Source organism: Triturus cristatus, chromosome 10 (assembly GCF_964204655.1).
Source record: "Triturus cristatus chromosome 10, aTriCri1.1, whole genome shotgun sequence".
Lineage (NCBI taxonomy): Eukaryota > Metazoa > Chordata > Amphibia > Caudata > Salamandridae > Triturus > Triturus cristatus.
In genome coordinates this window covers 25,030,254-25,058,008 of record NC_140593.1, presented here as the reverse complement: position 1 = coordinate 25,058,008, position 27,755 = coordinate 25,030,254, and the positions used below count along the sequence as shown (strand labels likewise).

General features: G+C 45.2%; 1 protein-coding gene across 1 annotated transcript in view; it reads right to left on the bottom strand.

Annotated features, from left to right (window-relative positions):
- Window positions 1-27,755, bottom strand: part of LOC146788743 (vomeronasal type-2 receptor 26-like) — a 527,880-nt gene that overhangs the window by 42,785 nt on the left and 457,340 nt on the right. The window contains exon 4 of the mRNA XM_085630959.1: window positions 6,858-6,981. Coding sequence (XP_085487085.1) covers window positions 6,858-6,981 — 124 coding nt within the window. The remainder of the gene's footprint in view (window positions 1-6,857; window positions 6,982-27,755) is intronic.

Sequence of the window (27,755 nt, the reverse complement as noted above, 5' to 3'; positions counted from 1 at the left end):
AATTATATACAAAATTAATATAAATATATTCATTTTTAAACACCTAAAGTTACATGCATTATTACATTTAAACAAATGTTAAACTATTTTATATTAATACAAAATACATTTTGCACCTTTGATATAGTTTTTTCTGTAATATCTCAAACATTACTGAAGAAATTGACACCAAGGGGCATATTAGCAACGAGGCGATATAAAATGATCTCCGCTTTTGCGTCCGTTTTCGGACGAAAAGCGGCGATAATTTTATCGCCTAATTAGCAAGGTCACGCTATCACGTGAAACCTTGCATTAGCGCCCATATTCTTAACGCCCAGCTTTGCATCTCTCATGAGATGCAAAGTGGGCTTTCCTGACCTGACATGACTGGAGAAATGTCTGTTATCGCTCCTTTCCTTACGCCTGCTTCAGGACTGACTTAGCCATGATATCCTATGGAAGGTGGATATCATGGCTAAGTATGTGAGGCCCTATCATCAAGTTAACGCCAAACTTCGTGAGATTATCGCTGGGTTTCCAGCGATAATCTCATGTTTGGCAGTTAGCGCTAGGATTTTTATCACTTTTGAGATAAGCATTGCTAATAGCACGCTATTTCAGTGATAAAAATCCACGTTAGCCGGCGATAATTATCCGAGCGCTAAGTGCGCTTAGAGATAATTATCGCCGGTTGTTGCTGATATGCCCCCAAATAACAAAAAGGACTTTTTCTGGAGAAAGTTTCCATGGAAAAAGTGTTTTTTGACCTGTCTCAATCTCTGGCGCAGGTTGAAAAAGCTTCACAAAATGTTCCCCCAAAAATGTTCCCCTTGGTTATATTGTACATGGAAATTTATGGGGGGATCTGTCAAGCAGGGGCTAAGAAAAAGGGTGGCAAAAAAAGTGTGTTTCCCGTGATAATTCCAATAGGGATATTGAACACGACTACAGCCCAAGCCGCTGGACGGAATTACACCAAATTTGCCAGAAAGGTAGCTCTAGGTCCAGAAAGAGCCCTTTTTGTTATCCATTCAGTGGTCTTTGAGATATTGATGTAAAAACAAATTTATATATCTAGAGGCACAAATCCTTCTGGCCTATTTTGCAATGAGTCGCAAATTCATGTACCAACAGGAATGCTGTGATTGGCTGGCCGCAACCTGTATAGAAAGTTCCGGCCACCATGTTATGTAACAGGACACGGTCTCTGGAAGCTGAAATTAAACAATGAGAGTGATAGAAGGCGTCAGGGTACAAGTACCCTGACCCAATGGGTGGAATACAGGGTGTTTGTGGGACCAGTTATGTGTACAACACATGGGAAAATGGTTTGTAGTGTGAAATTACATATATAATTATAAAAATTAAAAATACATTAATTTATTTTAACAGTATTTGCTGTATAGTGTTATTTTACGCCCCTGCCTCTATTATTTCTAGAGGAGTGTTGCAGTGCCAGTGGTTGGCTGTGCGTGGTGCTGGGTTTACTCTAGGTCTGTGAATAGCAATGGCCTTACTCATTTGAGTGTTAATGCTTGTCCCTCCCTAAACCCAGCCTTGAGCCTCCCTTAGCTCCTCCTTAACCCTCTCTAGTCCCCTCTCAGTTTGTAGTAAGTATTCCCCATTTTCCAGTAATTGCTCCCTGCCCCTAATCCACATTTACAACAAAAACATAGATGTATGTTTATGGAGATCTCCTCCAACGAGATAGAGGTCTCTGCATTTAAATAATAGGAGAGACAGAGACGTAGGCCTCTGCATGTAGGTTGGTGAATAGTGCTTTGTATTCTGTGAGCAGCACTATTGTTTGTGCTACAAAATGCAGCTTGTGAATTGGCCTAAATTTGCCTGAGTATCAATATCTTTGCCTGAACTTTGATATTCTCCTAAGCCCCTCCTTGGCCCCTTCTGTCTCTCTTAGTTTATCTCTCCTGTTTGTTTGATACTATAGGTGTTTGCTTCTCCCCCTCTAATTCAAACCTCTGTATTTTTTTTACTTCACCTCTGTCTCCTGCTCACTTGTATAGATGGTCTAATGGGGAGTATAGTGGCATAGGTGGTTTGGATGAGAGACAGAAGAGATAAAACATAAATGAAGAGAAAGGCAGACAATGTAGAGAGTAGGAGAGCACAAAATACAGAGACAGAGTAGCAGAATGTAAGAGAAACAGGGAGAATTGGGAGAAGAAAGGGAAGACAACATTGGATAGAGGAAACAAAAGAGCCAAATGGAGACAAAGCAGTGTAGGAAGAGAGAGAGTAAAAGAAATGAAAACATGGAGATGGATGGATACAGACAGAGAGAACTAGGGGAAAGAGAAAGAGAGTAGGAAGGACAGAGTATGAAGGAGTAGAGAGACAGAGAGAGAGAGATTGGCCGACAGACTGACAAAGACACACATAAAAAAGATGTGTTGCAAGGAGGGGACAGAAGGAAGAAGAGAGACCACACTGCACAGAGCAAACATAAAGGTACAGAGAGTGCTCTGTGCTGACAGGGGAAGATGGTCTAGTAAGTGGTCCATGATCCTGAAAACTGAAAGAAAGGAAGAGAAGGCCTTTCACTGAGGGGTAGAGAGAGGGCCGTCACCATCATTAGTGTCGCCCAGTGCAACAATTGTTGCTTGGCTCCATCATAACCTCCTCTTCATTCCCTCTCTGCCACCTGCCAATGGTGCCCCCATCTCTCCTTAGCCCCCACCTGACATGTATTTATTTTATAGCACTAATCATCCCAAAGAAGTCTGTCCTAGTGCTTTACATTACATACAGAGAGCCTTAAAAGTGTGTAAATCTATGAATAGGCAATGTTACTTAGAACAATAATGACTAAAAGATGTAGGAGTCACGTGTCATCCTCAATGGTAGGGTTGGAATGTAGTTTATCAGTAGGTGTAGGTGGGTCCCTACCACTAGTAATAAGGCCACAATCACAATGTAATGTCCAGTCAAGGTCTGAAAAGATGAGCCCCTTGATCAACCCTTGTAAGCTGGCTACGAGCATGGAGGCCTAACTTAGGAGACAGGAGTGTACAGTATTAAAAACACCAATATGTTAAATAAGTAAGCGACATCACACAATAAAAATCCAACACCAATTTATAAAAATAGGAAATACTTTTATGATTAAAATGACACCAAAAAAAGAAAAATACAATGTAGGAAACCAGAGACAATGATCTTTAAAGAATAAACACTTTCTAATGCCTAAAAGCTAAAAGCACCATTTTGAGTGCTCCGGTTGTGCTTAACCGGGACAAAGTCAAAGTTTCAGGCCAACCATGATCGCCTGTATACACTTAGCGGTAGTGCCCTGGCAAGTTTTTACCTTCTGACTACCTTACTTTTTTGAAGCTTTTTCTCTCGACATCGAGCAAGGAACCTTGTCAGGCCGGGTTTGACAGATGTTTGGTTAAGCGTGATCTATAGGTCATCTTCTGGAAGTCTTGTCAAGGACAAAAAGCTCCTGAGCTTCAGTGGGGCAATTGTGAATCTCAGGCCGGGTCGTAATTTGACGTCTCCGGCTTGACTACCGTCAATGGGTTGGTCACCTTTATGGAGATTTTTGCCAAAAATTCTCTAATCTTCTCCAAACTTCTGGATCTTCTTCCAGATTGACCATTTGGGTTCTGAAGGGTAAAAACACAAATCCAAGGTTACAGAAGCTCTGAGTTGCTCCTTGGGATGTTGTTCCTATGTTTCCCACAATGCACCTGGCCAAATCCTTTAAAGTCCAGCTGAAGGTAGTCAACTGGTTTCTTCTTGCTGGAGATGATGCAAGTGGATCTCTTTTAACATGTTGTGGTCTTGGGTGATAAGCCGGGGGCACCCCTAATCAATGGATGGCAGGGTGCCACCCTCAGGTATGACCCCTTCCTCCAAAGTGTGGCATATTCTTGTCCCAGAAACACTATTCCTTTAAAATCCAAAATGTAGAAATTATCCCCTGGAGGTTAAGATCTGGCTAAGCCAACCCACTGGCCTGGCTACGTTTCCTTAACACTTCCCTTTAAGTCCCTCCGCTAATTCAATTAGTGGGGCTCCTGTCTGGCTCGGAGTACAGGAAGTGGGTCTGAGCTTGTGCCCTGTCCTAACTGTCATTCTCTCTTTGAAGACCAGTTTAGCTACTCAATGCCCACCCTGCCTTTTGCTCTGCAGCTTGCAGATCTCCTCCTACCAGATTCCCTATGTCTCGATGTCGGCTACTTCACACTTCATCAGAGGAGCTTGGCGTAGCCTGTCAAAGGCTAGTCAATCAGGAGAGACTGCTGGAAGGCTGGCTTTTTATTACATCGGCCCGAGCCCGAGCCCGAGCCCGAGCTTCCGGGCTGCTTCAGGCGCTACATTGGCTGCCTGTCCGGAAGCGGATCCAGTTTAAATCCCTGACTCTGATGCACAAAGCCCTGTTTGGATCAGGGGCTGGATACCTGCGGCGGAGACTAGCCTTCTATCGACCAGTCCGCTCCTTGCGCTCGGAATCCCTTTATAAAGCGGTGGTCCCTCGGGTGAGGAAGGCCCGCACGGGAGGGCGCTCTTTCAGCTGCAAAGCCCCACAGCTGTGGAACTCGCTTCCTCTTTCGCTGCGCAGCACTGTCAATTTGTTCCAGTTCAGGAAGAGCCTGAAGACCTGGCTTTTTAATCTTTAGGCTGTTCTTATTGCTTCAGTTTCAGTTCTTTTTCTCATTCTTTTGCTGTGTTGTGTTATTTTTATTCTGAGATGCAGGTGGAAAGCGCCGGAACACTCTTCTCGAGTAGCCGTGCGCTATAAAAGAACGCTGTAACATAACATAACATAGTTCTATAACTTATTTTCTGTGATAGTTATAATAAATCTAACCATAGCAAGTTGTTGGATTTATTCTAGCAATCACTTTAATATTTTGAAGTACATTTTTAACTTGCTTCTATCAATAGCAGTTGAAGCCCATGTGCTACGATGGGAAAACATGAAATTAGCAGTTTTTTACTCACCTGGGCATATAAAACATCCTTATATAATGTTCCTGCTTATAGTTGTCAGGCACCCTACCCCTGGGGCACCCTACCCCTGGGGCACCTATGGGTGACGTTTGGGGTAACATATGTAAAAGTAAGCCAGTTTGAGACTGTAGAAATACCTTTAATTCCAAAGTCGAATTTGCATATAATTTACTTTTAAAGGCAGCCCATAAAGCAGAGCTGCCTTGAAAATGACAGCAGACAGCACTGCAACGCACACTCAAGTGCATCAGCTCTGCTGGACCTCTAAACCTACATGCCCTACCATATACTAGGGGCTTTCAGGTTGGTTTTCATATTAATTGCATTTTCACCTAATTACCATGTACATTTTACACAGACTACTGGCCCTGGGTCTGGTTCGCATGGCCCAGGGCACAATCAGAGTGAGTTACCACCAGTATCAATCAAACAATGGGGGTGACCGGGATAAAAAGGATGACTTTCTCACAGGTAGGCATTACATTTTATAGTAATTTCCATGGAGAAACGAAGGGGCCCTAATATATGATGTTGTTGACCTCTCCTCCAGTGTTTGCATACCTTAGGCTGCCTTGCATCAATGCAAACACACTTGCACCAATGTGCAAAGGAGTTCAGGTGATTCCAAACTTAGGTTTTATACTGGAAGGGTTCCCTTCCAGCACAAAATTCTATATTTGACAAAGTGTGACCCTGAACCACTTTGTATGTGTGTTGCACTGTGCAGCATGTATGTAAAGTTCGAAAGGTTCGGAGAAAAGAAATCATTTTTTAAACTTCAAATCTGCCTCATGGATGCATTATTTATTTATGTCAATTCTTTCATACTGAAGTTAGTAGATAGAAATCAAAATCTATGGGTGAGTGCATGGGAAAGTTCATGTGGTACCCATGGTATGCCTCCTTTCCTAACTAATGCAGAGTGCTTCTTTGTGTTACTTAGGGTTACTGTCCAGTGCAAATTAGTATTTGTGCTGGAAAGTTAGCCCCAAAACAATAGTTTTCATCAGGCTCACAAGTTTGTGATGAAAACCAGGCACAAAGTCATTTTAAGTCTGCCCATAAATGTAACGCATGATTGAGGAGTCAAGCTAATAAAATTGCATTGCTCCCCACAGGATGCCTTTTACGCAATGGTGGAATAACAAAGGATTGAGAGGAAGAAAACAATTAGGTTCTAAACCTCTGCCTTTCAATTTGCATGCAAGACGTTGAGGCCGGTTCATAGCTCAATGCATTATATCTAAAGGATTGTCACTTTTGAACTCAAAGTTTCAGCAGGATCTATGAAATAAAAACAATAATCCACTACACTATGTACATAAAATATTAATCTGTGATCTGCATGTCACATGTTGTGCTTTGCAGCAGGAACATTAACCCTCTATGCTACTATTTCATGGGTCAAAACTTTGAAATACAAATCTTAGATCACTCCGAGTGCATTAATCACCAGAGTTATCATGCTGTTGTAAATACCCCCTTAAAATGATGCTCACACAAATATCTCTGAAGGATGCTCTTATCTCAGTTCAGCCTGCCATGCAGAGGGCACCTCCTTGACATTGGCACCTAGTGTGACTGTACCAGTCGCAGCACCTCAAAGCAAGCACTGGCTTTGGAGAATGGAGGGAGAGAGGGAATAATAGAAAAAGAGACGTGGTTTAATTGATGACCATGGACTAATTCTAGCTTTGGCAGATCCTAAAATATTATCATTCTGTTCTCATAACTTTATTTCCATGTGACTGACATGGTGAACATATGTAAAGTAAATATTTCAAATGAAGAGGGTTATTTGCCAAAGTAACTTACACTGATGAGCAAGTTACACATCTTCTCATGTGGGTCTTTGAAAAGGATCATTGGTTGGCACACAGTGCTTTATCACCTACCGCTCTTGTTGGTAATCTCTCCTTCTGTGCAGAGGGCACAGTCATAGCAGCAGACAGGTTTCCCTTTTACAGGGACCTTCCTGTATCCAGGAGGACAACTCTCACTGCAGACAGAGTGAGGGACCTGGAGAGGAAGAGAGGGAGATGTGTGAGACATCAACAGGGAAGAAACAAAGGGCACATGTGGAATTATCACACATCTTGAGGACTGAGAAAGAATTTGTATTTTTGTCATGTGAGAGATCAGAAATGGAGGAAATAAGGGGTTGATGTCATAGGATCAGTGGGAGGGATTCAGGGAGTGAAAGATGTGAGAGCATGTAATTGCATCAGTGTGAGGGATCCAGGGATTAAGAGATGCAGAGAACATGTGATGACATCAGTGTGAGGGATCCTAGGGAGAAAGAGATGTGGGCACATGTGACAGCATCAGTTTGAAGAGTCCAGGGAATGAGAGATGTAGGGCACATACGATAACAACAGTGTGAGGGAACCAGGGAGGTAGAGATATGGGGCACAAGTGATAGCATCAGTGTGAGGGATCCATGGAGGAGGAGATGCAGGGCAGATGTGATAGCATCAGTGTGAGGGATCCAGGGTGGAGGAGATGCAGGGCAGATGTGATAATATTAGTGTGTGGATTTCAGAGAGGAGGAGATGCAGGGCAGCTGTGATTGTATCAGTACAAGGGTTTAAGGAGGAGGAGATGCAGGGCAGATGTGATAGCATCAGTGTGAGGGATCCATGGAGGAGGAGATGCAGGGCAGATGTGATAGCATCAGTGTGAGGGATCCATGGAGGAGGAGATGCAGGGCAGATGTGATAGCATCAGTGTGAGGGATCCAGGGAGGAGGAGATGCAGGGCAGATGTGATAGCATCAGTGTGAGGGATCCATGGAGGAGGAGATGCAGGGCAGATGTGATAGCATCAGTGTGAGGGATCCAGGGAGGAGGAGATGCAGAGCAGATGTGATTGCATCAGTGTGAGGGATCCAGGGAGGAGGTGATGCAGGGCAGATGTGATAGCATCAGTGTGAGGGATCCATGGAGGAGGAGATGCAGGGCAGATGTGATAGCATCAGTGTGAGGGATCCAGGGAGGAGGAGATGCAGAGCAGATGTGATTGCATCAGTGTCAGGGATCCAGGTAGTGAGAGATGTGTGGTACATGTCATTATAATATCAGTGTGAACAATTCAGGGAGTGAGAGATGCTGGGTAGATGTGATGCTATCAGTGTGAGGGTCCAAAGAGATTGAGATATGAGGAAGATGTGATAACTCAGTGTAAGGAATCCGATGGGAAGAGAGGCAGGGCAGATGTGATAATGTTAGTGTGGGAGATCCAGAAATAAATATAACATACGCCAGAAATTCTCTGTTGAGCTTGACTGTAAAACCTAGAAGTATCCAGGCCTCGGAAGTAGTACAATTGCAGGACCATGAGGGCTGTCCGCCTGTGTGGGGCAGCGTTACAACAGCAGACAAAGAAGCAGAAAAGAAGATTGGGAAAATTTGATTCTGAGACAATTTGTGGAGGGCCAGGCATACTAACTGGGGAAAGTATAAATCTGCTATGTCCAACTGTGACCTGCCCTCTAGTGGGTCAGCACCCAAATATTAGCGAAGAGAATCTTCCAAATGATCATACTGAGGCCTTTCTTTCATCCATCACTGATTATTTTAAATCATCAAAGAAGATCAAGGATAGTAAAATTGTCCCCGGGATTCAAACAAAAATGAACAGAGGTACAACACCAATAGAACTAAGTTGTATAAAATCAGTTCTAACAACACCTATTTTCCAATAACACTTTGGGAAAGTCTCAACGAAAAAATATACAGGTGTTGGAACAAGCCCACAAAAGCCATCTGAAGTAAGCAACGCAGCCTCTACTCAGGTACCGGACTATCACCCTTTGGTCATAAAAGCCCAGGTTCATGCTCCCTGTACCTCAGCTGTAACATTTAAGTCTAGAAATATCGACAGTAGGACCAGGAATTGGACAATGGCAACCACTAATAATAGCAACGGATCAGTAAAAAGTTCTGCAAATGTTGATAATGAGGGTGTATTCTCAGATAGAGCGTAATTGGACTTAAGTCTGGTGATTAATATTACATCAGGCACTGAGACAACCACAGGTGATGATGTATTCCTGCCTTCCCTTATATTGTCACCAGGCAAATTAGTCTAATCCAATCATAATAGGGACCTAAACTGTCAAATGACAAGACCGGAAGCGTCCTCAAGTCTGAAAAGTGGAATTAAAATAGATCCCTTCATTCTAACACCTACAACAGGAAGAACAAACCTTTACTTCAAACCTGCTTTGATCCCTGAGGTAATAGACATTGAATGTGCTCATATGCCGTACAAACTAGAGAATTAAGACTCTATGAATAATCCTTTAAATTCTGCTGATTTATCATTATTAGCTAAATATGACACCCTTTTCTCTGTGAGAACAAGACAAGAAGAGGACTCTATAAACTTTCAATCAGAAATATGGAACAGTTTGCTTAAAACCATGGACGCTATAGCCACAGCCCAGATAAATTGAATATCCAGGTGGATCTATTAAATATTCTGGCCCTTTATGTTGCCGGGATCGATTCTAAATTACTCAATTTAACACATTTAGGTGCCGATCACGATCCGGTAAAAACCGGGTACGAACCGTCGGACGGAGCATATTCCCCGTCCGACGTGTACCCGGTCGAAAAAATATACAAACATGGAATTACGATTCGCACGGAAATACCATTTCCGTACGAATCGTACAAAACCCCGACCGACGAAAATAAACATACAAATGTGATCCGGGAAAGCGCCGACGTGACGTCGGGACGCACGCAGCCTGCCATTCACGAACCAGGAATTACGATTCGCACCGACGTCATCCCGCATGGTGAATATATTCCGGCAGCCAAAAACTGCCGGGAAATCAGGACGACGCGAACAAGGAGTACCTGCACGCGACGGACAGACATGGACCCGAACCTACGTGTCATCCCGGCCCTCATAGCAGTCGACCTCCTCTACAGGTTACGACGCAGACGCCGCAGAAGGTCAGAACAACAAAGGGAGGGGGGAAGGGGGAGGGGGCAGGACCAGGGGCAGGCCACAAAACCACCACCAAAGTCACACAGCACACATGCCCTGGACATACCTGACCCCCAGGCCCTGGTCACTACGAGGGGGTGGGGGCGTGTCCAGCAAAGCCAGCGTCCACCACAACGGAAGTGCTTGACGACGTGAACCGGCAACACAACAATACAGGTACGTCCCGTACCCACGCCTTAAGAGCGTGGATACGAGTCGTACCACGCCCACACCTACGTCATCCCAACAATGGCGGGACGGCTGTACCCACGTGGCAAAGGCCTGGGTACGGCCCGCACAAGCATCACATAGCATGGGGACGGATATGTACGGACCGTACCACCACCCCCGTATGCATGGTGCGCACCCCCAACCAAAACAGTGTAAGTACGACCCGTACCCCCACCTCGTATGCATGGAGCGAACCCACACCCGTGTATGTTCTAAGCGTACATATGCTGAAATAGGAGGGGTGTGTTCAGAGTCCTCCCAGCAGTGCCCAGACACAGGAGGGGTGGGTGCCTAACGCTCACAGCAGTGCCCAGAGACAGGAGGGGTGGGTGCAGAGTCCTCCCAGCAGTGCCCAGAGACAGGAGGGGTGGGTGCAGAGTCCTCCCAGCAGTGCCAAGAGACAGGAGGGGTGGGTCCAGAGTCCTCCCAGCTGTGCCCAGACACAGGAGGGGTGGGTGCAGAGGCCCCCAGCAGTGCCCATGGAAAGCAAAAGGGTGGAGTGCCCACAGATCCAATGGCCACAATTGTCAGTCAGGTGCACAAAGACCCTGCAGTACATGTAACACATGTGTGCGAGGCTGGGAGTACACACATGCATACTGCCTAAAAGGGAACATGTCCACATGAAGTCATGTCAACAGACTACATACACAAGTACAGTTATCACCAAGGATGCCACGAATGATGCAGGTGGAGACATCGCTCTGCATGCATGGCCAAAGTTGAAGGGGTCCGTCACACACCAAGCTAATGTAGACACAGCTCAGCACAACACATTGGAAACACCCTGCAGGGAAGATGTCAGGGTACACAGAGGAAGGAACACACCTTGGGACAATTTCACCATGCAGTAACAGCCTACATGAACAAAGAAACTTAGCTAACACCTTGTGATGGCACACAGATACCAGGGTACCCCCTATGACCAGCACACTACTACATTTCCCACACACCCAACACATGATCACCACCCAAAATCATGGAGCAGCCCCACCAACAGCAATACCACAAAAGCAGTAGAGTTCTAAGAAAAAAAAAAGGCTTTATTCAGCATTAGCAAAAATAGTATTTGTGGAGAAAGTTCAATATTTACAAAGTCCATAGGGCAGTCCATGAGTCACAGCTGGATGGGGGACACAGTGGGACGCATGTCCCCTAGCTTGCCTGCACAGTCATCAGACTCCTTCGTCTTCCAGAGCGGGGAGGGCATCATGTGGGGGGGAAGGACCAGGCACCGCAGGGACATGAGGGCGAAGGGTAGACGTCGTGGGTGCAGGGATGGAGGACTCCACCACAGGGGGTGGGGCAGGGCCAAAGGCGGAGGCCAGGATGGCGCTGCACACCTTTGCAAGGTCCTCCAGCGACTCCCCTGCACCCGAAGGAACCACAGGCCCCAAGGAGGGGGGGGGCGGAGGGATGGGTCGCAGCGCCACAGGGGGAGGGTGTGGACAGGGGGGGACTCAACCACCCTGACCGGGGACTCCCTTGACCGCTTGTGGGGTGGTGTCACAGTGGGGCTCAGGGACAGAGCGGCCATGAAGGAGTCTTTGCCAGATATATGGCCAGGAGAGCTGAGGGGAGGGGATTTGGAGGGAGTGGACTTGGTGGAATGCGGACTCCCACTCGGGCTGCGTGGCTTACCTTTGCCCCACGACCCAGTGGGTGTGCCTACTTCACCCTGTGTGTGCGTGCCAGGAGGTGTGCGTATGACCTTCCCTGCTGGTGTGGTACCTGTGTCTGTTGTGGTGGGTGCATGCTGACGTCTGGGTGTACGTGGGACAGGCATGGGAGTGGGAAGTGTGGATGTGTCAGGGGTAGGGGGTTGGACGTAGCGCTGCAGGAGACCCACTGCTGCAGTCAGTGTCGAGTCAATGGACCTCAGCAAGTTGCGTTGGTCAGCCTGCGATGAAAAAATGCCCTCCAAGTATGCCTCCATGTTGTTCAGCACTTGGCTGTGGCCATGGAGGACATTAAGAATCGCAGCCTGACCAACCTGCAACTGCCGCTGGATGTCCACTGACTCGGCATTGCCGGCAGCAGTGGAGACAGGGGCAGGGGGTGCGGTGCCTGGCAGGAAGGAGACATGTAGTGACCAGGCATGCTGGGAAGGGACACAAGCAAGTGGGAGGCGGCTGATGGCAATGGAGGGGGCGGGCTGAGATGTTGTGCCGCTGTCAGCTGCTGGTGCAGCCTCCGCCCACTCGGGGAGATCATCCTCGGACCCGTCAGCTTCATATTCTGTCGTGCCAGTGGACAGGTCCTCGGCCTCACTCTCCTCCGCCTCAGTTCCACTCGATGTGCCAGCCACGATGTCAACGCTGGCACTGGTGCTCGGTCCCTCCGCTCCGTCTGTGCTCATGTCTCCCTCCGTGTCCCCCGACGATGCTGTGGGCAAGGTGAAGAGACAGCAATTAATCATACACCTGCATACATATGTCACATGAGTCCAATCTACATAGGTTACAGTGCATAGCCTGAAAAGAAAGATCAGTAACATCTACAAAACAAGGTACAGATGTAGGGCATGCAACACACAGTTGGTTGACCCACCATGCCACTGAAAAACCATGGAGAGCATGACACAATAGCAAATGACATGAAATGGAGTTTGACAGAGGAGCCAGGCCCTGGGGACAATCCAGCACTGCATCTGCACCACACAGCGTTGCTGAAAATAGGGATGAGCAGGGACCATATCCATGAACTTGAGGCACATGCTGCATAGGTAATACTGAAAACATGCCCACCATGACTAGCTCACTGCACCTTGAGAGTATGTCCAGACAAACATCACACACTGGCCACACCTAGCAAGGAGATTTCAGGTTTGGACATGTAGGCTTTGCCCGCACCAACCACCCCCTACATGAGACAATTTGTTGAGACACAGGAAGCACTTACATCTCTTAGTCTGGGTGAAATACACAGGGGCAGCATGAATGCAAGATTGGACGCCAAATACCCAAGGTGCGCCTGTCCAAATAATCATGTACAAATGGTCATCATCAGATGATTGTTACAAGACACACAGGCACTGGCCCCCGTGAGTATGGACAAGGAAAATCAGGTCAGGCTGTACAGTGGACACTTGTACTACATTTTACGTCAATATACATGGTGCCAGGGGACAATGGCACAGAGCACAACCTATGCTGTAGACACTGAGAGTGTCCACGATTTGTGATGACACACATGACACCTAGGAAAATATGCCCCAGGGACAGTAGTGGCCACACAACTCCATGGTCCTGAATGGGAATGACTGCAACACACGCCACCATCCCTGCACTATGCGTATCGCACACTCATGCACATCATGTCACAGGCCACAACATAGGACATGCGTGCTGTGAGGCATGACACTTGAGAGACTAACTCCCATGTCTGGACTCAGCATCAGTGCCAACTGACATGGAACCCACATGTAATGAACTGGACAGGGCACAGGCAAGGTCCCAAAACCTGTCACACACCACCCCCACACATGATGCTACAGGTATAGTTCACGTGGAGAAAGCGCCAGCCTACATTACCTTGTGAAGGAGTGACTACACACAGACCAGGGTACACATTGCAAGGAGGGGAAGGGAGGCAGGAGAGCACCGCTATACTGTGGGTAACTGGATCTGCACAGCACCTTTAAACCCTGGCAGTGTATCCATGCAACTGTGCACTTACAAATGCTGGTGACACACAACAAACACACATGTACCTACCCCCTTCCTGCTGCTGCTTCTCCTGTAAGAGCCTGTCCAAGTCTGGAAATACCACCGCCAGCACACGCTTGTGGATGTGGGTCAGACGGCGGCGCCCGCGGTTCTTATGGGTCTCAGGTGAATCCCCCAGCAGGACCCGTGCGATCCTCCGCGTCCAGCACCGGATATCCTGCCAGCGTTTCCTCACCTGGGCCAGGCGCCGCTTGCGACCCTCCGTCCTCCTCACGGCACTGACGGCGTTCATCCATATCTGCTTCTTGGCAGAGGCGCCTACCTGTGAGGATGAACAAGTGACAGTACATCAATACACCAGGCACATGTCACAGAGACACATATTAGAACAAAATTGCTGTTCACAACAAGGCATAGTATGCATCCAACGCATTGCACCTTAGTCATAGGGACATGATCCTCTGGGGAAGGGCAAAAGCAGTACGTGCCATTGAAAGGACACAGGTGGAATGAGGGCAACAACACAATCAATGATCCAGGCTCACACTGTGCATCACAAGCTACACCAGGATAATGTGCAGCACCTCTAAGCAGTCACGTGCCACAGGCCACTGACGCTACCGCAGCAGAGTACACAGACACACAGAGGCACAGGACATTCACCTGCCATTGCCAAATGCAGCGACAAACCTCACTCTGCACATGTGCCACTAGACGGGGAGGGGCTCACAGGTGTGGGGCTGGCTCTGCACGTCAGACACACAGCACTGCTCCCTGCTCACATCACATGGGCAGGGTACATCCATCCCTCATGCAGCCCGGCTGCCACACTCCACATATGCACCCACCCACATGACAGGGGACTTACACACACACCGATGTCCAGGGTACAAACACATCATGTGGACACTCTCAGCACAGGTACACAGAACTAACACACATCTGTGGGTACAGTCACCTGTCACACTGGGCTGACCACATCATAAAATGAGGACTGTAGAGGCTACATTCCCAGGAGGACAAGACAGGCAGAATGTGGCATGCACCATGCAGTGATTGTCACAGTAAACACAATGCAAGTGAGGACGGCAGACATGCACCACAGCATGCACTGGCTGGGATACATCAGGCATTCCCCCCCTGGGACCCCCCTACAGTACATAGCATGTGTGTCACACCTGGACACAATGCCAGAAGTCACAGTCACAAACAAGGGACACAGTCTGTGCTAGTAGACTCTGCACTCACCTGATACCCTGGTCGCCCATACTGCAGGGGGTACTGTGGGAGGATCACATCCAGCAAAGCCAGGTTCTCCTCCAGGGTGAAAGGCTGTGACCTCTCCACAGACCTTGACATGGTTCCAGGGAATCAGTAGCAGCAGCTGGGTCGTCGAATCCAAAGATGTGCAGGCAAGTGCTCCCTCATGGGACCTGGCTGCCTTATATCTGCCTTGCTGGCCTGTTTCATGCACAGTAGTACAGAGTGATTGGTCACTCACATTTGCATCCTATGTTTTCTCTAATCACTTCAAACCTAGCACAGTCAGTGGGTTCTTATTGTGTTTTTTTCTTGAGCATGATGTCAACTCCAGAACCACATTGCAACAAAGTAGATTAATTCAAACTGACTACTGCTGTGCACCTGCTTAAAAACATTCTAACTTTAAACTTGGTCTCAATGACAACCAGCATGCATGTAGGCCTTTATACTTGTCCCTCATGTGTCCCCTATGTAATTTGGAGTTTCACACACAGGTACGGTGCGTCCCGGGGCCCTAGGGCACCACAAATGCATAGCAACGGCCCGTACAGGCGTGTGTACGGTCCTTATCACTATAGGTGTTCTCGCGTATGCGTACTCATAGTGGTACGGACCGTACACGCGTGCGTACGCTCACTATCACTATGGGTGTTCTCGCGTATGCGTACTCATAGTGGTACGGACCGTACACGCGTGCGTACGCTCACTATAACTATGGGTGTTCTCGCGTATGCGTACTCATAGTGGTACGGACCGTACACACGCCTGTACGCTCACTATCACTATGGGTGTTCTCGCATATGCGTACTCATAGTGGTACGGACCGTACACGCGTGCATATGCTCACTATCACTATGGGTGTTCTCGCGTATGCGTACTCATAGTGGTACGGACCGTACACGCGTGCGTACGCTCACTATCACTATGGGTGTTCTCGCGTATGCTTACTCATAGTGGTACGGACCGTACACGCGTGCGTACGCTCACTATCACTATGGGTGTTCTCGCGTATGCGTACTCATAGTGGTACGGACCGTACACGCGTGCGTACGCTCACTATCACTATGGGTGTTCTCGCGTATGCGTACTCATAGTGGTACGACTCGTACATGCGCAATGTTGTGTGAAGATGCTGGTGTTGGGGCCTGGGGTGCGCTCCGTACTTAGAATGTTTGGGTGGGGGTACGCTCCATGCATACGCGGGTGGGGGTGCGTGTCATACATACACGGTTGGGATGGGGGTACGCTCCATACGTACGCGGGTGAGGGTACGGTCCGTACATACACGGTTGGGGTGGGGGTAGGCTCCATACATACACGGGTGGGGGTACGCGTCATACATACACGGTTGGGGTGGGGGCATGGGACGTACATACACGGTTGGGGTGGGGGTACGCTCCATACGTACGCGGGTGAGGGTACGGGTCGTACATTCACGGTTGGGGTGGGGGTACGCTCCATGCATACGTGGGTGAGGGTACAGGTCGTACATAAACGGTCGGGGTGGGGGTACGCTCCATACGTACGCGGGTGAGGGTACGGTCCGTACATACACGGTTGGGGTGGGGGTACGCTCCATGCATATGCGGGTGAGGGTACGCGTTGTACATACACGGTTGGGATGGGGGTACGCTCCATGCATACGCGGGTGGGGGTACGCGTCGTACATACACGGTTGGGGTGGGGGTACGGGTTGTACATACACGGTTGGGGTGGGGGTACGCTCCATACGTACGTGGGTGAGGGTACGGGTCGTACATTCATGGTTGGTGTGGGGGTACGCTCCATACATTCACGGGTGGGGGTACGTCTCGTACATACACTGGTGTACATACACGGGTGGGGATTTGACTCATACATAGGAGGGCTGGGGGGGTGTTGGGCGCGTATGCGGGCACATGTCTCCATGGTTGCTATGGGAGTTCGGTGCGGATGGTGTTTTTTCCATACGGTTGTAACATCGGACGCACGGGATGGATCGTGATTCCGCGGTCGGACTTCACTTTTCACATTTGTACGGTAAATCGTCCGAGGACGTGTCGGACACATTTTCCAACCCGAGGACGTGTGGGGAATAATTCCCAATGCGGTTCGTATGGACTTTTTACCATGCAAATCGTGATTGGCAGTTTGTACGGCACTTGTACGATTCGTACGGTAAAAAGACCGGATACGAGTCGTACGGGGAATTTTTTATCAGGATCGTAATCGCCATCTTAGTGGCAAGGGCTCAATCCGATAGAGATAATCAAATGATCACCTGTACCTGTGCTCACATCATAGATAAAATATCCAATGAATACTGAATTTGGTTGGTTCTTTATTAGATGAAGTCAAACGAATGTCAGTTGAGAATAAACCAGAGATAGTAAATGTAATTAATCATAGCCACAGCCGTGTCATCAAAGCATCGAATGCCCAAACATACAAACAAGCCTCTCATGAAAAGCAAGTAAGGAGATGGATGGAAATGAGGTCATTAATATCAATGAATCTCGAGAGCACATTCAGCATCCAGAAGTACAATTTATTAAAGAGGAAAAAAGAAGTAACATCCCCACAATAGGGCAAGGAAGTGATTTTTAACAGCATCCAAGTCTCTCTGGCTGCTCCTAATGAAAGCAAAGCTAATCAACAAAATGTAATGCACATCGGTGAGGCTAATCCTGTTATAAATAATTCAGAATCATTCTCTAGCACAAAAACACTTGTTCTCACTAAAAGAGCAAGGAAAAAACTAAGAAAAGCTCTCAATAGAATCAATAAAAACACATGCCAACTAACCTAAGTACATCTTATATCCCAAAGGAAAATTATCAGCTGGTGGAATACAACACAGAGGTGTGTGGCACTCGGCGGGCACTGGTGGGTGTAACACAGCATTGGGCTCTGCCAGGAGCGCGCTGTGACTCTCAAGTGATGTTCGTCCCCTTTCCAGAGAGTAAAATAAAAAGTATTACACATCCGGCGGTGGATGTGTGTTTTATTAACCGTGAGGGGGGTCTCTTGCATAGTTTGGTCGAATTTTTGTTGAATCTCCTTTGAATGGCTTGGTGTGCGTGTGTATTAATTGTGCCCGTCAATAGCTACCCATCTTTGTATAAATAAACGACAAGGGTGTCTACTTGGAGAGTACCCACAGGCGGGGGCGCTGGGATTAGGCACGGTAGGGCGTCAGACACGTCAGAGCTTCACTAGCGGTATAAATACATTCCACGTGGATTCATTGTATGCATAGTCACCTTTTAATGAATATCACGCAAATCGTCATGGTGATAGGTACATACGTTTTGTCCAGCATGTCCTAGGTGTTTCTATAAATATATATATTTTTTAAATAATAAAAAACAAAGGCCGGCCCCGGGGGATGGGGTCCTCGGGGCCATAAGTGGCCTGAGGAGGGGGGCAACGCAGCCCTCCTCCTAAAGAATAAAAAAAAAAAAAGGCCATGACCCGGGGGTTGGGGTCCCTGGGGCCGATTAAGGCCTTGGGAGGGCCAAATTAATTTTTTTCAACAAAAAAAATTAGGGTGCAGGCCCTGGGGGATGAGGTCCCCAGGGCCAATAAATTAGAAAAATAAGGGGGCCACACAGCCCTCCTTCTTAAAAAAATTAAATAAATAAAAGACCGGCATTGCGCCGGAGGCCACTCCCCCTCCTTGCAGCACTCTGCAAACGCGCCCCTGGCCAGTGGTAAGTTGGGGAATTAATTCCCCTTCAATACTGAGGGTCCCTGAGGGCCAACTCGCCCAACAGGTATCTCCAGTATGCGCCAGGGAGCTGTGTTGCAGACAGGTGTTCTGAGGCCACGCCCCTTTTTACACCTCTATGCAATGCAGCTCTGTGGTGCTTACTGGAGGTACCTAGTGGGCTAGTTTGACCCTAGGGACCCTTAGGATTCAAGGGGACTTAATCTCTCAACGTATAACGGCCACAGGGCACGTTTACACAGTGGTGAAGGGAGGAGACGGGGCCTGAGGTGACTTGTGCAAACACGCCCTGTGACACGTTTTAAGTTGGGAAAATAATTCCCTTTCAATCCTGAGGGACCCTGGGGGCCAATTAGTCCAGCAGGTGCTTCCAGTAAGTGCCACTGCTCTGCGTTGCAGAGAGGTGGTGCAGGCCGTGCCCCTTTTCACACCTCTCTTCAATGGCGCTTACTGGACGTACCTAGTGAGCTATTTTGCCCCTAGGGACCCTCAGGATTCAAGGGGACTTAATCTCCCAACATAAAAAATGGCAACAGGGCGTGTTTACACAGTGGGGAAGGGAGGGGATGGGGCCTGAGGTGACGTGTGCAAACACACCCTATGGCGCGTTTTAAGTTGGGGAAATAATTCCCCTTCGATCCTGAGGGCCCCTGGGGGCTAACTAGCCCACCAGGTGCTTCCAGTAAGCGCCACTGCGCTGCGTTGCAGAGAGGTGGTCTGGGCCGTCCCCCTTTTTACATCTCTCTGCAATGCAGCTCTGTGGTGCTTACTGGAGGTACCTAGTGGTCTAGTTGGGCCCTAGGGACCCTCAGGATTCTAGGGGACTTAATCTCCCAACTTAAAATGGCCACAGGGCATGTTTACACAGTGGGGAAGGGAGGGGACGGGGCTTGAGGTGAGGTGTGCAAACACGCCCTGTGGTAGTTTTAATCCCCTGCCCTATTGTATACTAGGGGCTTACAGAGGAGGTCATGCTAATCACAGGGGGACCCCAACGCATAGTGTTCCCTAGTGTATGTAGGTGTTTTCACTGTATTCTGAGTGTCTTTTAACATAGCACTGGCTCTAGGACTGGTTAGTCAGACTCAGTTACCACCAGTATCTGTCTGAATAAGTTGAGGGTCCAGGATGATTTTGCAACAAGGCTTCTTTCTGCTCTTCTGTTTGTTCTTTCTGCATGTTATCCTTCTTCCTTCACTTTTCTTCATCTTTGAGGACTTCTGTTGCTTCTTTCTGCATTTTTTTTTTCTTTCTGTCCGTTTTTTCTTCTTTCTTCAAATGTCCTATCTCTGTAGGCATAGTTAGATATTAGCATTTAAAAAACCTTTGAAATTCACTGAAAAAAACATAGGTTTTAGGCACGTTATAGTTAGGAATTCGCATTTAAAAAACCTTAGAAATGCACTGAAAAAACCATAGGTTTCAGGGGCGTTATAGTTAGCTGGACTTTTTACTCGTACAAAACCATTGAAATTCCCCTGTTATAGTTAGTTCAGCTAACTATAACTCGCGCGCCCGCAATGCACTGCTGATGACGTCACATATTACATCACCCATGACATGGTCAGTGACATCACTCATGACATCACTGATGACATCTAAAATGACATCACTGATGACATCACTGATGACATTATCCTTGTGATAGAGTGGCAGACCTCCTCTCACCCTAATATAGCCTTTGATACACACATTCAAAAATAGAAACTAAAATTTTCAAAACAATGGACATACCAATACCAGTTACAACAACCTATTCAGTAATTCTAAGATCCACATACACATCCACTCATTCACCAACAGTCCTATACAGTCACTCATACATGTACTCACTCATCATATGTACTCATACACCTATACATACTGTTACACAATGCCACTCATCCATAGAGTTACTCACACACATAGTCACTCATGCTAATAAAGGATCAAACATCCATTTACTTGCATTTACAGTTATACACACACCACCACACTTACTTCTACAGAAACTTACACATACTTAGTCTTTTAAACAATCACTTATAGAAACACATACTTATTCATACAGGAACTCTTGCAATCTCTCACTCTCACATATACTCACTTATATACACCAATAGTCACATATACTAGTTTAAAACATATGTAGTTACTCATAAAGACACTATTGAGACAGTCATTCACTCACTCACTAACACACCCATGCACACACTCATCCACCCATACAGTCCTGCGCACATGCTGTCTTCAACACATACAAACAGTGAGTCACTCATTCATGCACCTATGCACTACATAATACCCCCCACCGAACCATACAGACACTCAGACACTCATACTGATACTCAAAAAAACAACTAATAATCTATATAGACACTCATGTAGCTACTCACCAACCCATGCAGCCACTTATACACAAAGTGAGAGACTGATACAGGTATTTACATATTTAAACATTGCTCACTAAGCCATGTATTCACTAAGATACACTTAATCAGTCAGTTATACAATCAATTTTTCAAAAACAAATCATCCATTTAGACACTTATATACCCATTTATTCTTCCATCGACCTTGAGATATACATATATAAAACATATGTAATTTTCAGAAAAACACACATTCACTGGATGATGTCATCAGTGATGTCATTTGAGATGTCATCAGTGATGTCATGAGTGATGTCACTGACCATGTCATGAGTGATGTAATATGTGACGTCATCAGCAGTGCATTGCGGGCGCGCGAGTTATATTTAGCTGAACTAACTATAACGGGGGAATTTCAATGGTTTTGTACAAGTGAAAAGTCCAGCTAACTATAACGCCCCTGAAACCTATGTTTTTTTGAGTGAATATATATACACACACACACACACACACACACACACATATATATATATATAGAACATATATATATATATATAGAACCACCCCAAAAATTATATATATATATATATTACCTACTGGCGGTCGCCAGTAGGTAGTTATAGTTAGGACCACGTTTCCATAGGAAAACCTCAACATTCTATTTTGAATAACTTTGGCGCCGGTCGATGAATCCTCGCGAATTTCTCAAAATAGGTGGGGCGCTACGGTCCGCTCCTACCCTGAAAGTCTCGGGGGGATCCGTCAAGCGGGGGCTGAGATAAAAGGGGGGTCCCAAAACGCGTTTTTCCCATGCATTTTTCCATAGGACCTTTAGAACGACCTACAGCCCGAACGGCTGAATAGAATTACTAGAAATTTGGCAGAGAGGTAGTCCGTAGGTCAAGGAAGTGCCTTTTGTAGTTTTGGTGTAAATCAGTTCAGTAAATTTTGAGAAAATAGCCTTTAAATCAATATATATATCTGAGCCAGCTTACGGTACGCTTACCGTACGCTTACGGTAAGCGTACGGTGGCGTGCGCGAGCGCGATTCTGATTGGCTCTTAGATCTTAGTAAACATTCGAATCGGCCGAAACCAGGAAGCGGCGGCCGCCATTTTGTGTATTTCACTCTGTAAAAAAAGAGTGAAAACAAGGAAAGGGGGCAATGAGGAGAGTTACAGACCCCCTAACAATTGTAAGGGGGTCAAAGAAGGACAGAAAAGTACAAAAAAAAACATTTATTGATTTTAAAAAAAATCACGGGGTACGCGTACGGTAAGCTCACGGTAAGCGTACGGTAAAAAAAATAAAAATAAATAAATGAAAATCAGATTTAAGAGTTTAGAAATTAGGGAGCTCTAAAAAGAGCTGTTGTGTTTATGGAGTCATTTTTTTAGTGGTGCCTACAAGTAAGTACCGATGCAGAGTCTAAGGTTCAAGAGGAAGACTCTGTTCCCTTCATCATTGAAGTGCACACCATCTCCTCTATAAATGTCTTGCATGTCGTAACGCAAGTTGTTGTGGTAAATGGCACCCATACCATAGTCACGGAGGAAAGCAGAAACAGATTTGTTGACGTGCTTTCTTGCTTTGTCAATCTGTGGACAGAAATGATTGGACCAGTTCCATTTTTGCCTTTGGCATATGTTGGAAAACACAAAGGCAGTTTTAGGGAAAAGTGTAAACAGTTGTGCAAAGGTGTCCTTCATAAGCATTTCCAGACCTACCCCAGTCAAAGTGCCTAGGTCATTGCCACCACAGTGCACTATTATGAGGTCAGGGTGTTGGATTTGAATGAAGGATTTCACCAATGGCATCAATTGGTGCCACTTTAACCCTCTCTGACCAATCCATTTAATGTCTACATTTGGCAAAGCAAGGTCTCTCACCATATCTGTTTTCTCTGCAAACTTTTCACTCCAGAAGACATAGCTGTGCCCTACAATCCACACTGTGAACATCTTCAAAGGAGAACTGGATGCACTCAGGAGGTGTCTTTCAGTAGAATGGCAATATGAAAAGAAAGACAGTTTGGAAATGGAGGCATACATATTTTTTACAAAACAAAAAGAACTGATTGGCTGTTTCATACCATTCTAGAAAAAAAACTAGGCTGTATGTGAAAATTAATAGAAGCATGTTTTGTATTGGTACAAAAAAATGTGTAACCAAAGAACAGTACTATGGATTTGCAGTTAGGATTGAAAAGTCAAGCACTCTTGCTCTGTGGAATTGAAACATTGTGTGTCGAACTTCTGACCTAACTGCACACAGCAGTGTTCCATGAGCTGTTGCTATGGTAGCAGGCAGAAGTCAAGTTGGGGGAAGGGTACTAGGCAGAAGTCAAGTTGGGGGCAGGGTACTTTTGGAAAAGGGTTGGTTTTCAACCAATAGAAATGTGTCATTACATTTGAAAAAAAGGGGGAAGCACTGAGATTTGAAACTTACATGTATATGTGTGGAAAAATAGAGGGAAAGTTTGCCATTATCTGGTTCTGCTGAGAGGAGAGAGGTGTACAGAACAGAGATCCTGGCTCTGATAATCTGCTGTTTGAGTGACACATTTCTTTCACAACTAACTAATTTTAAAGGTGAGTTTACAGTTTGAGAGGGGATGTATGTGGTAACTTAAGAAATGAATAATAGAAATGGGAATTGTTTTTGTTGTAGTTACACATGGTGGATTCATAATGTGTCAGTCTGTAAAAGAGATTTTCACTTGGCCCGAAAAAAAAAGAGCAGTAAGTGTGCTTTCAAATTGGCAAAGAAATTTCGTTTTGGCACTAATGTGAAAACATGACTCTGTGTCCATAGAAGAATTATAGGCAGAAATTTATTGCGTCTTGCTCTGGTGATTTCACAGTTGCAGTAGATGGAAAAGAGGAGCGAATTTTTGGGGGAAGAAGCAGAGGGTTAGCACACACCCATGTGCTTGCCATGTATAGTCATGCACAGTAATTAGAAGCGAGTGGGGTTTTCAGGTTTAAGTCTGTAATGCAAATACATTCAGCATCACTAAGGCTGGTTGCCCCTGCTGGAGTGTAGGCAGTCACAGAGAATACACACGGTGGTGGTCTGAAAAAAAAACAGCTTGGACATGTGCATTTAAATAAATTTAAAAAAAAGGTTTCAGAATGTGTCAGTCTGTAAAAGTGATTTCAAAGTGTAAAAAGAGATTTTCACTTGGCCCAAAAAAAAAAGAGCAGTAAGTGTGCTTTCAAATTGGCAAAGAAATTTCGTTTTGGCACTAATGTGAAAACATGACTCTGTGTCCATAGAAGAATTATAGGCAGAAATTTATTGCGTCTTGCTCTGGTGATTTCACAGTTGCAGTAGATGGAAAAGAGGAGCGAATTTTTGGGGGAAGAAGCAGAGGCTTAGCACACACCCATGTGCTTGCCATGTATAGTCATGCACAGTAATTAGAAGCGAGTGGGGTTTTCAGGTTTAAGTCTGTAATGCAAATACATTCAGCATCACTAAGGCTGGTTGCCCCTGCTGGAGTGTAGGCAGTCACAGAGAATACACACGGTGGTGGTCTGAAAAAAAAACAGCTTGGACATGTGCATTTAAATAAATTTAAAAAAAAGGTTTCAGAATGTGTCAGTCTGTAAAAGTGATTTCAAAGTGTAAAAAGAGATTTTCACTTGGCCCGAAAAAAAAAGAGCAGTAAGTGTGCTTTCAAATTGGCAAAGAAATTTCGTTTTGGCACTAATGTGAAAACATGACTCTGTGTCCATAGAAGAATTATAGGCAGAAATGTATTGCGTCTTGCTCTGGTGATTTCACAGTTGCAGTAGATGGAAAAGAGGAGCGAATTTTTGGGGGAAGAAGCAGAGGCTTAGCACACACCCATGTGCTTGCCATGTATAGTCATGCACAGTAATTAGAAGCGAGTGGGGTTTTCAGGTTTAAGTCTGTAATGCAAATACATTCAGCATCACTAAGGCTGGTTGCCCCTGCTGGAGTGTAGGCAGTCACAGAGAATACACACGGTGGTGGTCTGAAAAAAAACCAGCTTGGACATGTGCATTTAAATAAATTTAAAAAAAAGGTTTCAGAATGTGTCAGTCTGTAAAAGTGATTTCAAAGTGTAAAAAGAGATTATCACTTGGCCCGAAAAAAAAAGAGCAGTAAGTGTGCTTTCAAATTGGCAAAGAAATTTCGTTTTGGCACTAATGTGAAAACATGACTCTGTGTCCATAGAAGAATTATAGGCAGAAATTTATTGCGTTTTGCTCTGGTGATTTCACAGTTGCAGTAGATGGAAAAGAGGAGCGAATTTTTGGGGGAAGAAGCAGAGGCTTAGCACACACCCATGTGCTTGCCATGTATAGTCATGCACAGTAATTAGAAGCGAGTGGGGTTTTCAGGTTTAAGTCTGTAATGCAAATATATTCAGCATCACTAAGGCTGGTTGCCCCTGCTGGAGTGTAGGCAGTCACAGAGAATACACACGGTGGTGGAATGAAAAAAAAAAACAGGTTGGACATGTGCATTTAAATAAATTTAAAAAAAAGGTTTCAGAATGTGTCAGTCTGTAAAAGTGATTTCAAAGTGTAAAAAGAGATTTTCACTTGGCCCGAAAAAAAAAGTGCAGTAAGTGTGCTTTCAAATTGGCAAAGAAATTTCGTTTTGGCACTAATGTGATAACATGACTCTGTGTGCATAGAAGAATTATAGGCAGAAATTTATTGCGTCTTCCTCTGGTGATTTCACAGTTGCAGTAGATGGAAAAGAGGAGCGAATTTTTGGGGGAAAAAGCAGAGGCTTAGCACACACCCATGTGCTTGCCATGTATAGTCATGCACAGTAATTAGAAGCGAGTGGGGTTTTCAGGTTTAAGTCTGTAATGCAAATATATTCAGCATCACTAAGGCTGGTTGCCCCTGCTGGAGTGTAGGCAGTCACAGAGAATGCACACGGTGGTGATCTGAAAAAAAAAAAAAGCTTGGACATGTGCATTTAAATAAATTTAAAAAAAAGAGCAGTTTGTGTGCATTCAAAATGGCAAAGAAATTTCGTTTTGTGACTGTTGTGAAAAGAAATGTAGTAATATATTTAAATACAATAAAGGATTTTTTTTTTTAGTTTTTTTCAGGTACTGCTGAAGAACAGTGAACAAAATTTAAGATGCCTACAAAATCTCGAGTTCAAAAAACGCTAAAAAAAAACCTATATTTGAGGACAACTGGAGGACCAAAGTTAGTAGAAGATGCTGATGTTGGGAAAAAGAAAAAATCTTCTGGTAAGCAAAAAAAACATTTCCTAAACAAAATATTGAAAACAAACAAAAATGTACAAAATGTCTGTTCTCGGAAAAATGTAACAAAACCTACAGAACAGCAAAAAATTGAGGATTTAGTTAATGCAAATATACCTTCTGCAATTGAAAAGTTTAACATAAACAGAAAAACAGCATTTAAAGAGATACGTAGAAAAATGTTTCAGAGAAGAGTTATGTCCAATTTGATAAAGGATATAAAGAAATATAAGCAAAAGGCTAAATATTATAAGAGAAAAAAAGAAATTGAAGCCATTGCAGCAAAAGCATTAGAATTAAAAAGGAAACTATTCATATTAATTTTGAATAGGATGCGTACATTAGATAAAATGGTTAATGTACTGAAATCACAAAGCAAAAGCAAAAGAGTAGTGAACAGAACAAACTTTTGTAAAGTGTTTTTAGGAAAGTGGATGCATAGTTCAAGTAGTGAACCTTTTTTTAATGAAGAAAGCTATTTTCAAAGTAATAGTTTGCTGCATGCAGTTGACACCAGAGGTCGTTCATACGAAGTAAAAAATGGTTGCATAATGGAGAAGGAGATAATGGTTCCAAGAGATGAGGTACAAGTGATGGCAGATGAGGCAATGGGGAGACGTCCTAAAGCCCCAGTGTACACTTGGAATTGTAGTAGTATTTGCACTGTGCGTCAGGAATCTATTGACAGATTTCGAGAGTTTCTAAGAGAATATAGTAAAAAAAGTGTAAAACAAAAGATTAAGGTGCTTCAAAGTCTGGATCCATGCAGAGTGAGAGAGAATACTGGTTTGCAGGGTCATTCTCTTGCTTGTCTATCTAGAAAAGTGTGCAATAGTGTTTTCCATCATTTTAGGATGCTGGCTGTTCATCATACTGAAATGAGAAAGTTTGTGAGACGGTTGTATTTTGCCAAAAGTCCAGCAATAAAGTTAAATGAATTGAATAGGGCTCTGTTCCGAGGAACGGTATCAGATGTAGAGAAGGTTGTTGATGAAATTCAGTTTTGTTACTTTGGTCCTGAAGAAAACAGTGCAGAGAAGGACACAGTAAATGAGGCAGAAGTGGAAGAGAATGTAGAACCCTCTGTAAGTAACACATTTAATGATCACATAACAAAATTTGCAATAGTCTCTAATGAAAGACCAAATGTTACTTGTATTTGTTGCCGCAGAACTCATTATAGAAAACAAACTAGGAATGTTGATCTCTACAGAAAGAGTGAAAATGAAGATAATTATAAGTGGATGGATTTTGCCACATATATATTTCTTGAAAATTGTTTTGAATTGGGTGAAGATCAGCGTATTTGT